Source organism: Dreissena polymorpha, chromosome 4, assembly GCF_020536995.1.
Source record: "Dreissena polymorpha isolate Duluth1 chromosome 4, UMN_Dpol_1.0, whole genome shotgun sequence".
NCBI classification, from domain to species: Eukaryota; Metazoa; Mollusca; class Bivalvia; order Myida; family Dreissenidae; genus Dreissena; species Dreissena polymorpha.
This window is the reverse complement of record NC_068358.1, coordinates 5,184,543-5,199,040: the sequence shown is the minus strand read 5'-3', so window position 1 is coordinate 5,199,040 and position 14,498 is coordinate 5,184,543. Positions and strand designations below refer to the sequence as shown.

Sequence of the window (14,498 nt, the reverse complement as noted above, 5' to 3'; positions counted from 1 at the left end):
ATGGCACTGTCTCTGCATACTTTCGAACGTATGTTTAAATTATTGTCTAATGCATCAGTTTGTTAGGATTGGGTAGTATTAAAAAAATACGATACCGCGCGCACAACGGTAACGATCGTCGGTTACATTTACGTTTTAAAAAGCAAAATTAATATACTGCAACCAGCCTCATAACAACATTATCAGTTATTAATATTCTTCACACACAAAATACTCTGTATGGCACGTTTTGTATCAAACGTGTTTATTAAATGTTAAATATGAAAAGTGCATGTAAACAAGGTGTGTATTTATATTATGGTTAAGACATTGACGAATGCGCTGTTATCACTTGCAAGAATAGAGCTAGGTGCGTCAACATCTTGAGGTAATTGAATGCTTATAAAGATGGCGTTGTCCCTTCATACTTTCCAACATATGTTTAAATTATTGTCTGATGCACAGTTTTTCAAGGACTTGGTAAAAGTAAAAAATACAATACCACACCCAAGACGTAACGATGTTTGGTTACATTTACGATTTAAGAAGAAGCGAAATAAATAAACTGCTACTAGCCTAAAAACATGATCTGTTATTAACATTCTTAAAAAAATACACCTTGAATGGAACTTTTTGTTTCCAACTTGTTTGTTTAATGTTTTATATGCAAAACACATGTAACCAATGTGTGTATTCAATTATTATTAAAGACATCGACGAATGTGCTGCTAGCACTTGCAAGAATAGAGCCAGGTGCGACAACACCGCTGGTTGGTACAAATGTACTTGCGCAACGGGCTAGCAGGGAACCAACTGTGATGACGGTGAGTTTCATAATGCTATCCTTTCATTTGATATACTTTCTATTGCTTGTTTTGTATCTAAAGTGTCAATTGAATAAATAATATGAAAAACATATATCCCATGTGTTTATCTTTATAATGTTTAAGACATCGACGAATGCGCTGCTAGCTCTTGCAAGAATAGAGCCAGGTGCGACAACACCGCTGGTGGGTACAAGTGTACTTGCGCAACGGGCTGGCAGGGAACCAACTGTGATGACGGTGAATTTCATGTTGCTATCCTTTTATTTGATATACTTTCTATTGTTTGTGTTGTAACCAAGGTGTTCATATAATAAGTTATATGAAAAACACATGTAAACTATGCGTTTATTTATATAATGTTTAAGAGATCGACGAATGCGCTGCTAGCCCTTGCAAGAATAGAGCCAGGTGCGACAACACCGCTGGTGGGTACAAGTGTACTTGCGCAACGGGTTGGCAGGGAACCAACTGTGATGACGGTGAGTTTCATAATGCTATCCTTTTATTTGACATACTTTATATTGTGTTTTTTGTATCAAACGTATTCGTTTAATAATTGATTTGACAAACAAATATATCCCATGTGTTTATCTTTATAATTTTTAAGACATCGACGAATGCGCTGCTAGCACTTGCAAGAATAGAGCCAGGTGTGACAACTCTGCTGGTGGGTACAAATGTACGTGCGCAACGGGCTGGCAGGGAATCAACTGTGATGACGGTGAGTTTCATTATGCTATCCTTTTATTTGATAAACTTCTTATTGTTTGTTTTGTATCCAACGTGTTCATTTAATAATTGATATGAAAAACAAATAAATCCCATGTGTTTATTTATATAATGTTTAAGACATCGACGAATGCGCTGCTAGCCCTTGCAAGAATAGAGCCAGGTGCGACAACTCTGCTGGTGGGTACAAGTGTACGTGCGCAACGGGCTGGAAGGGAACCAACTGTGATGACGGTGAGTTTCATAATGCTATCCTTTTATTTGAAAAACACATTTTCGAAAAGGTTTTCATTACCCCAATTCAAGGTTGGTATATATGTATTGTGTTAAACTGTTTGAAATTAATTAGAAGTGTAATCTTATACCATTTCCTTTGCATGGCTTGCCTCACCGGTATCTTTATATTCTTAGACAAGACCAAATTTTAACGAGGATGACGTTTTAGTATTTGCATGCTGTTAAAATCCTGATTCCTCATCTTGAGGTTATTGAATGATTATAAAGATGGCTTTGTCTCTGCATACTTTCGAACATATGTTTAAATTATTGTCTGATGCATAAATTGTTAAGGATTTGGTAGATGTTACAATTACAAAACAACGCACAAGACGTAACGATTTTTTGTTACATTTACGATTTGAGCAGAAGCGAAAACATATACTGCTACTAGCCTACGGTAAACATGATCTGTTACTAACATTCTTCCAAATAATACCTTGAATGGCACGTTTTTTTTAATCTAATGTGTAAATTGAATGTTTAATATGAAAACCACTTGCAATCCATGAGTTTATTCATATTGTGGTTAAGACATCGACGAATGCGCTGTTAGCACTTGCAAGAATAGAGCCAGGTGCGTCAACTCCCGTGGTGGGTACAACTGTATGTGCGCAACGGGCTGGCAGGGAACCAACTGTGATGAAGGTGAGATTCATGTTGCTATCGTTTCATTTGAAAAACACATTTTCGAAGAAGTTTTCATTACCCCAATTCAGATAGGGTGGGCGGCGTTTAATATGCAAGACCAAATTTTTAAGCGGACGACGTTTCAGTCTTTCTATGCTGTTAAAATGCTGATGCCTCATCTTGAGATAATTGAAACACATTTTCGAAGAAGTTTTCATTACCCCAATTCAGATAGGGTGGGCGGCGTTTAATATGCAAGACCAAATTTTTAAGCGGACGACGTTTCAGTCTTTCTATGCTGTTAAAATGCTGATGCCTCATCTTGAGATAATTGAATGCTTATAAAGAGTGCCTTTTTGTCTGCATACTTTCAAACATATGTTTAAATTATTGTCTGATGCATAAATTTTTTAAGGATTTGGTAGAAATACGATTAAAATACAACACACAAGACGTAACGATTTTTTGCTACATTTACGATTTAAGAAGAAGCGAAAAAATATACTGCTACTAGCCTACGGAAAACATGATCTGTTACTAACATTCTTTAAAACAATACCTTAAATGGAACGTTTTTTTAAATATAATGTGTTAATTACATGTTTTATATGAAAACCACATGCAACCTAAGTGTTTATGTATTGTATGGTTAAGACATCGACGAATGCGCTGTAAGCACTTGCAAGAATAGAGCCAGGTGCGTCAACTCCCCTGGTGGGTATAGCTGTACGTGTGCAATGGGCTGGCAGGGAACCAAATGTAATGAAGGTGAGTGTCATGTGACTATCGTTTTAAAGGGGCCTTTTCACAGATTTTGGCATTTTTTAACTTATTCATTAAATGCTTTATATCGATAAATGTAAACATTGTATCGTAAAAGCTCCAGTAAAAAATCAAGAATAAAATTAAAAAAAGGAAAAGAACATTGCCCGGACCAGGTTTCGAACCAGTGACCCCTGGAGTCCTGCCAGAGTACTGAAGTAAAAACGCTCTAGCCTACTGAGCTATTCCGCCGAGTACATACATGTGAAGTATTTTATACCTTATATAAGCAATCTTTGTAGTTTCACAAAATTTAACGACAAAAACAGAACTCTCCAAATTATTCAATCGTTTCGCGTTGCAACGCTTTATAATTTTTAGGTTTTAAAATCGTCAAAAGATGCATATAATGGCTATATTAGACCATGGTAAATGTTCAGTATTACTGTTTCCTCACAAATATCATAACTAAAACGAAAATTTGCGAATCTGAAACAACTTTTTTCAATTTTGTCAATTTACCAAAGCGTGAAAAGATCCCTTTAATTGATATACGTTCTAGTGTTTGTTTTTGTATTCAACGTGTTTATTTAATAATTGTTATGAAAACAAATATATCCCATGTGTTTATTTATATAATGTTTAAGACATCGACGAATGCGCTGTTAACACTTGCCAGAATAGAGCCAGGTGTGTCAACTTCGCTGGTGGGTACAACTGTATGTGCGCAACGGGCTGGCAGGGAACCAACTGTGATGACGGTAAGTTTCATATGGATAACCGTTTATGAGAAAAACACATGTTCGATGACGTTTTCATTACCTTAATTTCTAGAAGGGGTAATAATAAGTGTGTTAAATTATTTAAAATTAAATCGAATTAGTATATTATACAATTTCATTGACATGGCATACCTAACCGTTTTCTAAATGTATTTCTGCATGGCCAAATTTTAGAGCTGACGACTTTTTAGTCTTTGTATTCTGTTAAAATCCTAATACCTCAGATTGAAGTTATTGACAGCTTCTAAAGATAGCACTGTCTCTGCATACTTACAAATATCTGTTCAAATTATTGCCTAATGCATAATTTTGAAAGAATTTTGCAGACGTTAAAATTACGATATCGCTCGTTGGTTACATTTACGGGTTGGGGAAACGCGAAGTAAATATACTGCAACTAGCCTAAGGAAAACATGATTGGTTACTAACATTCTTAACAAAACTTTGTCTGAAACGTTTTGTATCCGTCGTGTTTATTAAGTGTTTAATATGAAAACACATGTATTTATTTATTAATTATTTAAGATATCGACGAATGCGCTGTTAGCACTTGCAAGAATAGAGCCAGGTGTGTCAACTTCGCTGGTGGGTACAACTGTATGTGCGCAACGGGCTGGCAGGGAACCAACTGTGAGGACGGTGAGATACATATTGCTACCATTTTATTTGAAAAACACATTTTTGAAGAAGTTTTCATTACCCCAATTCAGGTGGGGTGGGGGGGGTAATTTTTTTATGTTGAACTATTTGACATTAAAGCCACGCATTATCTTATACCATTTCATTTACATGGCATTCTTCACCTTTATCTTAGTTTATTCAGGGGAGGATGGTAGTATTTATTGTGTTAAACTATTTGACATTAAATTGATGTAGTAGCTTATACCATTTTTTACATGGCATTCCTTACCTTTATCTTAGTATTTTTAGGTAAGACCAAATTTTAAAGCGGACGATGTTTTAATCTGTGTATGCTGTTAAAAACCTGATGCCTTATCTTGAAGCGAGTGAATGCTTATAAAGATGGCACTGTCTCTGCATACTCTCAAACATATATTTAAATTATTGTCTGATGCATAATTTTGTAAGGATTTGGTAGAAGTAAAACATTACAATACCGCGCACAAGACGTAACGATCGTTGGTTACATTTACGATTTAAGAAGAAGCAAAATAAATATATTGCAACTAGCCAAAGGAAAACATGATGGGTACTAGCATTCTTCAAAAAAAATACATTGAATGGAACGTTTTGTTTCCTACTTGTTTGTTTTATGTTTAATATGAAAAACAGATGTTGCCCATGTGTTTATCTTTATAATGTTTAAGACATCAACGAGTGCACTGCTGAAACTTGCAAGAATAGAGCCGGCTGCGACAACTACCCCGGCGGGTACAACTGTACGTGCGCAACGGGCTGGCGGGGAATCAATTGTGATGAAAGTGAGTTTCATGTTGATATCATCTTATTTGAAAAACACATTTTCGTGGAAGTTTTAAATACAATAATTTTAGATATGGGTTACTTTTATTTGGGAAATCATTAATAATTAAATCGAAGTAGTAGCTTATACCATTTCCATGACATGGCACCTCACCGTTTGCTTAATGTGTTTCAGCAAGACCAAATTTTAAAGCGGACGACGTTTCAATATTTAAATATTTAAACGATGTTTAAATTCTTCTACCATATTTTGCAGGATTTAAGGCTTACAAAGACAGCCCCGTCTGTGTATACATTCGAATTATTGTCTGAAGCATTATTTTTTAATGATTTGGGAGAATATGAAAGCGCGAGGCTGCTCGTAAGACTTGATTGAAATTTTAAAGTCATTAAGATATACATTTTAAACATCCATTTTTAAGAACAAAAAGAGAAAAAAGCAAACCGCAAATAACTTAAGAAAAGCATTATTGGTTTCTAACATTCTTCAAACGTACTTTGAATTGTACTTATTGTTTTCCACGTGTTCTATAATTAAGTTTATACGAAAAACATATGTATCCCATGTGTCTATCTAATATTTAAGATATTGAAGAGTGCTTGCATGGCCTTTGCAAGAATGTAGCCAGGTGCGTCAACTCCCTCGGTGGGTACAACTGTACGTGCGCACCGGGCTTGCAGGGCACCAACTGTGGTGACGGTGAGTTTCGTGTTGATGCCCTTTTATTTGATATACATTGCATCACACGCGTTGAATTCCAAGTTTTTGTTAAATGCTTCATATGAACAACATATGTTTCCCATGTGTTTATCTAATGTTTAAGATATTGACGAGTGCATGCAGGACCGTTGCAAGAATGGAGCCACTTGCGCAAACTTCCTCGGAGGGTACAACTGTACGTGCGCACCGGGCTGGCAGGGAACCAACTGTGATGACGGTGAGTTTTATTGTGCTGTCCTTAAATTTGAACAACACTTTTTCTGGGAAGGTTGCACGGTCATTGCACGCAATGGGCAAGTCAAAATGACTTGGCTCAATGAGATACTTAACGACCGTAGATTAAATATACGATTTTTAGGAAAGACTGTCATACTTTTGTCCATGAAATAATTTTTTAATGGAGGACGTTGAAATTATGTATGGTACGTCGGTGTTTGTGAATAAATGCTAGGTCTCAAATGCGAAGGTGAATGCGAAAATTCAAACATTTCTTCAAGGAATATACTCAGTCATTTTTTAAATATCCGGCATGAAAAGGTCTTACATAAATTTTGTAGAAGTTTTATAACATAGTAGATATTGTTATCCTTTACAAGAATTTCCAATCAATTGCAAGTGTGTTAATCATTATAAAGCAACCTGTTACTATAATCGAGGCAAAAGTCACACCTTATGATAAAACTGTAACTGTATTACCATAAGTAATTCAGTTTAATTATTTACTATACAAAGCATGTTAGCTTTTAAATGGCTTGAAAAGCAGGTCGAACCTACGATACAGTCCAACATTAATCAAAAACATAAATCAACATTAACACAAACTATTCATTTAATTTCGATTCCATTCTATCTGATCGAAAGAGACATGTAAACCATACACAAAGAATACATAATATAGAGAGAATAACAGGTTTCTGTCCCATCGTTTTGTAATATTCCTATGGTTGTTCCTTTTGTCGCCAACTTGATCGATGGATGAGCTCCTGTAGCTAACCTGTCGTATCCGAGTAGGCTGAAGATATTGTTATGAAGCCATATACTGTATTGCATACCCTTAGGTCAAAACTGGATATGCCCAATAATCAAATGTTACCACTTGCGGTATAGAATGACCTGATGCGTCTAGGGGTAATCGTCCATCCTGTGGTAATGTAAGTTGTATAGATTCTTATTACACACAACTTGTTGAACGATATTATATTTGTGTAACACAGCGTGCAAAACTGGCTTCTACGGACAAAGCTGCGCCATGGACTGTCACTGCGACACGTGTCATCACGTCACTGGATCGTGCGTTGGGTCTCTTAAATGCCACGATGGGTACACTATTGACAATGGTTTCTGTACACGTAAGCATGTATTGCGTCCATGATTTACGTTAATGTTCCAACTAAATGTACACATACTTTATTGTTACTCATTTTAATTCAAAGATTACCAATCGCAAATATACCGTCTCTTTTGATTATTTGATTGAACTCCTGCTCAAATTGGCATCGCCTTTATGAAGCAAGCTTTAACCGCCTGGGTGGAATAACTTTAATTTTAGCGTTGGTAAGATGAAAAGGGGAATTATACGAGCATAATGTATACCTCCTGCATATGTTGAAATATATTCATATATGTTTTAATGTTTATCTTACGTACGCAAACATTAAATAGCACATCCAATCACATTTACAGACTACCAGCATACTAAATATGCCATTTAATAGGTGACTGTAGTCTGTCCATTTGCATTGAAGTGGCATTTGATGTTGTACTTACATAATATAAACATTCAAAGATATGAATATGAACACACTGAGGTCTCCGTGGAGTATTTGGTAGGGTGTAAATATCAGAGGGTGTTTTTTATCTTTCTCTGTTAAGACACCAAATATTGGTTCTATAAAGAAAACGTACTCGAGATAGTTGCAAAAAGCTTTAGGCTTTCGAGAAATAAAGCTAAATACATAAATAAAAGCTTTAATAAATATGCCACGTTAATATAAAAACTTCCAAAACTGTAAGATACTAAATTATAAATAAAATAATAGCTATATATGTTTTGGATCAAATTCCACATCACTTTGGAATAAATTGATCATCATCATGGCATTGGGACGACGAATAATTTTGTGCAATTTAAGGTCACTATCCGGATGTTATTGTTCCCATGTAAGGAAACGTATTAATTGTTCCGTGGATAAGATTGACATTAACTGCGATTATGCAATAAATGCGTTTGCTTTATTTATTCATTTTAACATCGTCACTTATCTAATCGCCAGTTTGATCAAATGTAGGAACACTTTATTCATATTTATTATTATGGATTGACATGTTAATCATGTGCATGCTATATAGATTTTAAAAACACTTCACATACAAAGATACACATGCACTTCTTTGAGTTTTTAAAGCTTATCGTTTTACTCCCAAACTGCAAAGATTAAATAAGATTGATCTTCTTAAGGGCAAATGTTGTGTACTTTTAAAATGGATTGTTCTTTGTTTATGTTAATATATATTTGTGTTCGGGTTATATTTCGAAAGCAAAAAGAGGTATTAATATAACATATGATAGTACTAATAAAGGAATCGTGTTTTTGTGTAACTTTGCCAAATTGTTATTTGTTTACTCAACCAGCAAATATTAGGATGATGTGAAATCAATGATGTGATTACCGATGCGCTGTTTGGGTTAAGAAAAGGCAGGTTAACTATAACTGCAGTTTTCATATTCCATTCAGTTATTTAAAAATATGTTAATACGAAAAACGATTGAATTGTTTCTTCCTTGATATGACACTTTGCTGAGATTATGCATATTTAAAGGCATTATTGTTACAGTTATATAAGTCCAATTAAGACGTCAAATGTTGCTTTTTTTCGCAGTATTCATCAATCAGACAAATCGTGTGTTCGACATTTCAACACTTGCTCGGAGTATTTAGTATATAGAAATTAGGTTTAGACAGATTCCAGATTTGATCAACTTACGTTAACCCTGGAATAAAAAAAAAATAGCACATTTCGCAGAAATAAATGAGCATTTTAACGTTACGCAATTCTTTCTTTCTTTGGAGTTTGATTTCAGCTGATTATTATACCCCACCACTGCGATGATAAATAATAATTTTCTTATACTTCATTTGGATTTAAATCTCGTTAGAGAAAGTACCGTGCACAAGTGCCAAAGTTATTGCCTGCACAATTCAGCAAAAAGAGTGACAGTGATTGATGTAATTGGCTGATTAGTGCTGTGAAAATCTGTTCCCTAAGAACAGTATTAACTTAAAGAATGTATTTAAATTCAACGTACACATGTTGTATGATAATTGTTGTCAAAATGATATTTTAGGCACCTTTATAAAGATGCGAATTTCAAAAGGTTCACATGTTTGTTTCGTTGCTTGGCGTTGTTTTCAAATATGGCTTTGACTTAGATTCTTGCGATAATTATGTGCAGCGGGAAAGTGACTTCCAATAGAATTACGCAAATATCCACGTGAAGGAAATGCTAACGTTCTTCAATGGTTTACAGTATTTATGGACGATTTAATTGATTTTTCTCTTATAACTTATAACTATTGTATGTAGTATGCAAAACCACAGTGTCAAATTAATATCAATTAACGGACTGGGAAGTAGGAAGTAGTAAGTTGTATGAAACCGTCATATCCGCTAATTACTAAATTGTTCATGTTTTATTGTCAGAACGATTCATTTTAATTGGTATATGTTTCAAATAAATAGGGAAATATAATATATAATTGAATCATAGTATGTTTCCTCTCATAATTGTGAATAAATAGTACTTCATTTTGAAACTGTCTTACCCACAAATGAATTAATTTAAGATGACGAGTGTCAAGTATTGCTCGGAGGAGAGGGCTTCTGTTTATAAATAAACCACGGCTGTGTTCAGACAAACGCTTTTACTAAATACATGCGCGTATCGTCAAATGTTGGTAGCGCTGTACTTTTTGTTAAGACTTATTTACATTTTCACCGTTATAGCTTTTTCTTTACGTGGTTTTAAAATAAGCTTTTTTATATCTGAAATATGTCGAAATATATATCCTTCATTTTTAAGACCTTAGCAGCCATACACAAGTTACAATACGAATGGTACATTAAATATACCGTTTAACTTCATTAATTCATTTGACTGGTAAAGAGAAATGACAAACATACGATTGCTTTTATTTTGTTTCAATGTTAATTAAAGTTTTCGTTAAATTTACCTTTCCGCTACTAAATCAATTAACAGTACTGTAGTGTTATGGATAGTTTCTCTTATGAAAATTGGATCGGTGTGGATGAGCGGATATGATCGAATTATTAACGGTTAAGATATAAATTATGATAAAGCTAACTATTTGTAATGGTGATCAAGCTATTTTAGTGTATGTATAGCTTGTGAGCAATAATCGGGGATCAAATCTCTATCCTGTACTTGTTTATTTAAGACAACACTGACAATTATTTCAATGCCGATTGTATTTTAGCTTAAACATATTTATTGTTTGTGTAATGCATAGTTTCAACATTATATTTTTTTTTCTGACATGTTTACCTTCGGTTCATTTCCACATGTTTTTGAAACGTGTATGCATGTTCCTTGAAGAAAGAAGGTTGCTTGTGAGCGATTGTTTTTGTCCATCAAATTAATAAGTACTGACGTAATGACCCTTTTCCATGTTTAATTTGTTTTCTATGATGATTATAATTAAATGGATGCAGACAATATTTGAAAAAAATCCATCTCTTTAACAAACAGGTCGAGTAAATTATATTTGACTTGTCAAATTGTATTATGGCACTCTCAAATGTGAATTATTTACTTTCCGTAAAAATCTATAAATACCTAAGTTTTCATGTATTTTATATGGACTTGTACGGAAAATAGTGTACAAATATTTTCCTTCGGAAAAATTATGTCATGAAGGTAAAATATATTGCTATGAAACAATGTACTGTATTCCATGCCCCGTAGATCAAAAATGAATATGCCCAAAAATCAAATGTTAAAACTTGCTATGTATATACCTTCTGCGGCGTCGACGGGTAATCGTCCGTCCTGTGGAAATGAAAGGTGTATAGATTCTTACACTACTATGCAAACGATAGTCTTTCTATTTGTGTAACACAGCCTGCACAACTGGCTTCTACGGACAAAGCTGCGCCATGGACTGTCACTGCGACACGTGTCATCACGTCACTGGATCGTGCGTTGGGTCTCTTAAATGCCACGATGGGTACACTATTGACAATGGTTTCTGTACACGTAAGCATGTATTGCGTCCATGATTTACGTTTATGCTACAACTAAGTTTACATATACTTAATTGTTACTAAAAGTACTTTATCGACTACAAATTACAAATATACCATCTCTTTCGCTTTTTTATTGAACTGCTCCTAAATTGGCATTGGCTTTATAGAGCAAACTTTAACTGCCTGGGTGGTGTAACTTTAAAGCTAGCGATGGTAAGATGAAAAGATCATCTATGCCAGCATAATGTAGACTTCCTGCATATGTTGAAATATGTTAAAATATGTTTCAATGTTTATATTACGTAGACAAACATTGAATGACACGTGCAAGCACATTTACGGACAGCTAGCATACTAAATATGCCACTTTATAGTTGACTGTAGTCTGTTCATTTGCATTGATGTGGTATTTGGTCTTTTACGTACATACAATTAACATTCAAAGGTCGCTATGGCGTATTTTTTATGGTATAGATCTCGGGGGAAGGGGGCGTTTTTTAGATCGCTCTCGTAAGACACTTAAAACTGGTTCTATAAAGAAAACGTACGCAAGAGCGTTTCAATAAGCTTGATAGCTAATATATCTAAATACATAAGTCTTAGCTTAATTAATTATATTTTCATAGAGAAACTCCCACTAATGTACGATCCTAAATTATAAATAAAATTATAACTGTTTAAATTGTCGGTCCCATTTCACATCACTTTGGCGTAAATTATTCATCAACATGTAAATGTGACAACGGATAAACATGTGAAATGTTGTCGGTCACTATCCGGATGTTATTGTGTCAATGTAGAGAAAAGTTTTAATTTTTCCCGTAGGTAAGATTGATATGAACGGCGATTATTCCTTCAATACGTTTGCGTTAATTATTAATTTTGACATCGTCAGCTTGATGAAATGTAGGAAAAACTTAAAATCAAATAATAGGATTGACATGTTTATGAATGTGTATGCTATTAAAATATATTGTAAGAACATTAAACATACAAAGATACAACCGGATTTGTAAAAGGGACGCTATGTTTTGTTTCTTAGAGTTTTAAATCTGATTATAATAAATTATTGTATTCCGTAAACAAGAAGCTACCAAACGTAATCTGATGTGAGTGTATGGAAATTATTACAAAGACACGGTGAACGTCTATATTTATCAGGGCGTTACACTTCATTAAAGCGGGATGTCAATCGCAACACTAACAACGCACGGTACAGCACTTAATATATTAATTAACTAACTTGAAAACGTATAGATTTAAAATCAAAAAGAGCTATGCAGTTTTCTTATGAGTGTTTCTAAAAAAATGTGTTGTTTCTAAATGAATAGTGATATGAAAAAACTGAACCTCAAAGATGATCTTGTTGTTGAAATGTTCTAAACTTGTCCAAATAAGAGGCAACTATATTAAAGCTCGTAATAGAGTCAGACAAAGCTTGTCCACATAGTCATTAGTTACAGAAAGTAAAATTGATATGTTCATATTAGGAATGTTTGTATTATGAGCAATCACTATTCGCAAATGTTATGCGCATTTTAATGTATAATTGTGTTATATGTTATTTTTTATATTAAAACATTTTAACTTTATTTGATTTTTTTAATAAAATCATAATTTGTAGCTGTCATATGCTGCTATATATGTTGTTTATACATCAGCTATAAATATAACTGAGTATTTAGCCGTTTCTAGTTTAATAAAATACACGGTTATTATCTAAATTGTATTATTTTGTATTCCTTCGAAGTTATAATTATTATTATTTTATCTTATTGATTACAATGACATACGAAACGGTTCCATATATACCTTGACACACTGTTGACATGTGAGATAAAACGAAGTTTGTGTAAATATCTATAAACACCTCTATACTCGATTGTTTAATAGCTGCACAAACTTAGTACTACATTTATGTATTTGCGTTAAACTTAGAAACTGTCAAGTATATTTGAAATAAAGTTATTTTCTGCTTTGAAAATAAAATTAGGTAATTGCTCAATAAATGCAAAAATCTCCATTTTTGACTTATTGTCCTTTTTTCCATTTTATAATGGAATGTTGGCCGGGCATATCTTGAAAACAATAAGAGGAATTCGTTGTATGACCGTATGACTATAAATCGAACTAACGATGTCCTCTGATTAAGCAATATGCTCGGGGTGTATCAGGCAAAACGGTTACATTTCTAGTTGTAAGTAGCTCATAAGTGCTGTTCATTTAACAGATATCAAATGTGTTTCCTACACACATTATGAACACATATAATTTACCAAGTTTTCAAACAGACATATGTTTTAATACATCTCTGACAAATGACATTTTGAGTGCGCTTTTAACTGTGTGAATCCTAATGCTTAATGTTAAACTCTCCATGAACAATGTTTTAATTTGTATTAAACAAATAGCTATTGTATGTAGCTTACATAAACAACACCGTCAAAATGATATCATTTTCTTTTTTTTTTCTGCTTTATGGTTATAATGACAAATAATAAATAATATGTTGTTTACGGTTTTTAACACAAATAATGATCAAGGTAAATACAAATTGAATCACAATAATATTTACTTTTATAATTGTGTACAAATGGTGTTACTCTTTGTAAATGTGCTATCGAGTGGTGAATTAAGTTTACATTATAAAAAAGAGATAATCCTCCGGTAATGCATTTAATCAATGGATGTATTAATTATAGCTAAATTTTGGATGCAATGTACTAGTTAAAAAAAATTGAATCGTCCGTTATAAATTCGTAAGCTAAACACGTTGCTATAAAGAAGGTTTGGTGACAGATTGGATGTTCATTAAGTTTTATTACTAGTATTGTATTTGTTGTTCGTGTGTTTCGTCTCTGGCTTTGGTGCTGTGGCAGACTAATAAATATTTGGTTCCTGTTCATACATAAAGGGCAACGTGCTGCTTTACGGTTTAATTGTTGCATCTGCCGCTTGATGTTTTTCGTAGTTAATATGTTACATGTATATTCATGGTATAAAGTGCATTGAGCATCACTACACAAGTTTGAATACGAACGATGCTTGCAATATATTGTTTAGTATATAAAGATTAATGTTTTC

General features: G+C 33.6%; 2 protein-coding genes across 5 annotated transcripts in view; both read left to right on the top strand.

Annotated features, from left to right (window-relative positions):
- Positions 1-14,498, top strand: part of LOC127877412 (uncharacterized) — a 120,652-nt gene that overhangs the window by 18,298 nt on the left and 87,856 nt on the right. Inside the window, exon 6 of one of the 4 annotated variants that reach the window (XM_052423265.1) lies at positions 2,346-2,459. The exons of the other annotated variants lie outside the window; for them this stretch is intronic. Within the exon in view, the coding sequence (XP_052279225.1) occupies positions 2,346-2,459 (114 nt within the window). The remainder of the gene's footprint in view (positions 1-2,345; positions 2,460-14,498) is intronic. 4 annotated transcript variants of the gene reach the window in all.
- Positions 774-14,498, top strand: part of LOC127877413 (multiple epidermal growth factor-like domains protein 11) — a 21,722-nt gene continuing 7,997 nt past the window's right edge. Inside the window, exons 1-4 of the mRNA XM_052423269.1 lie at positions 774-803; positions 6,253-6,366; positions 7,364-7,498; positions 11,290-11,424. Of these exons, the coding sequence (XP_052279229.1) occupies positions 6,267-6,366; positions 7,364-7,498; positions 11,290-11,424 (370 nt within the window). The 5' untranslated portion in view covers positions 774-803; positions 6,253-6,266. The remainder of the gene's footprint in view (positions 804-6,252; positions 6,367-7,363; positions 7,499-11,289; positions 11,425-14,498) is intronic.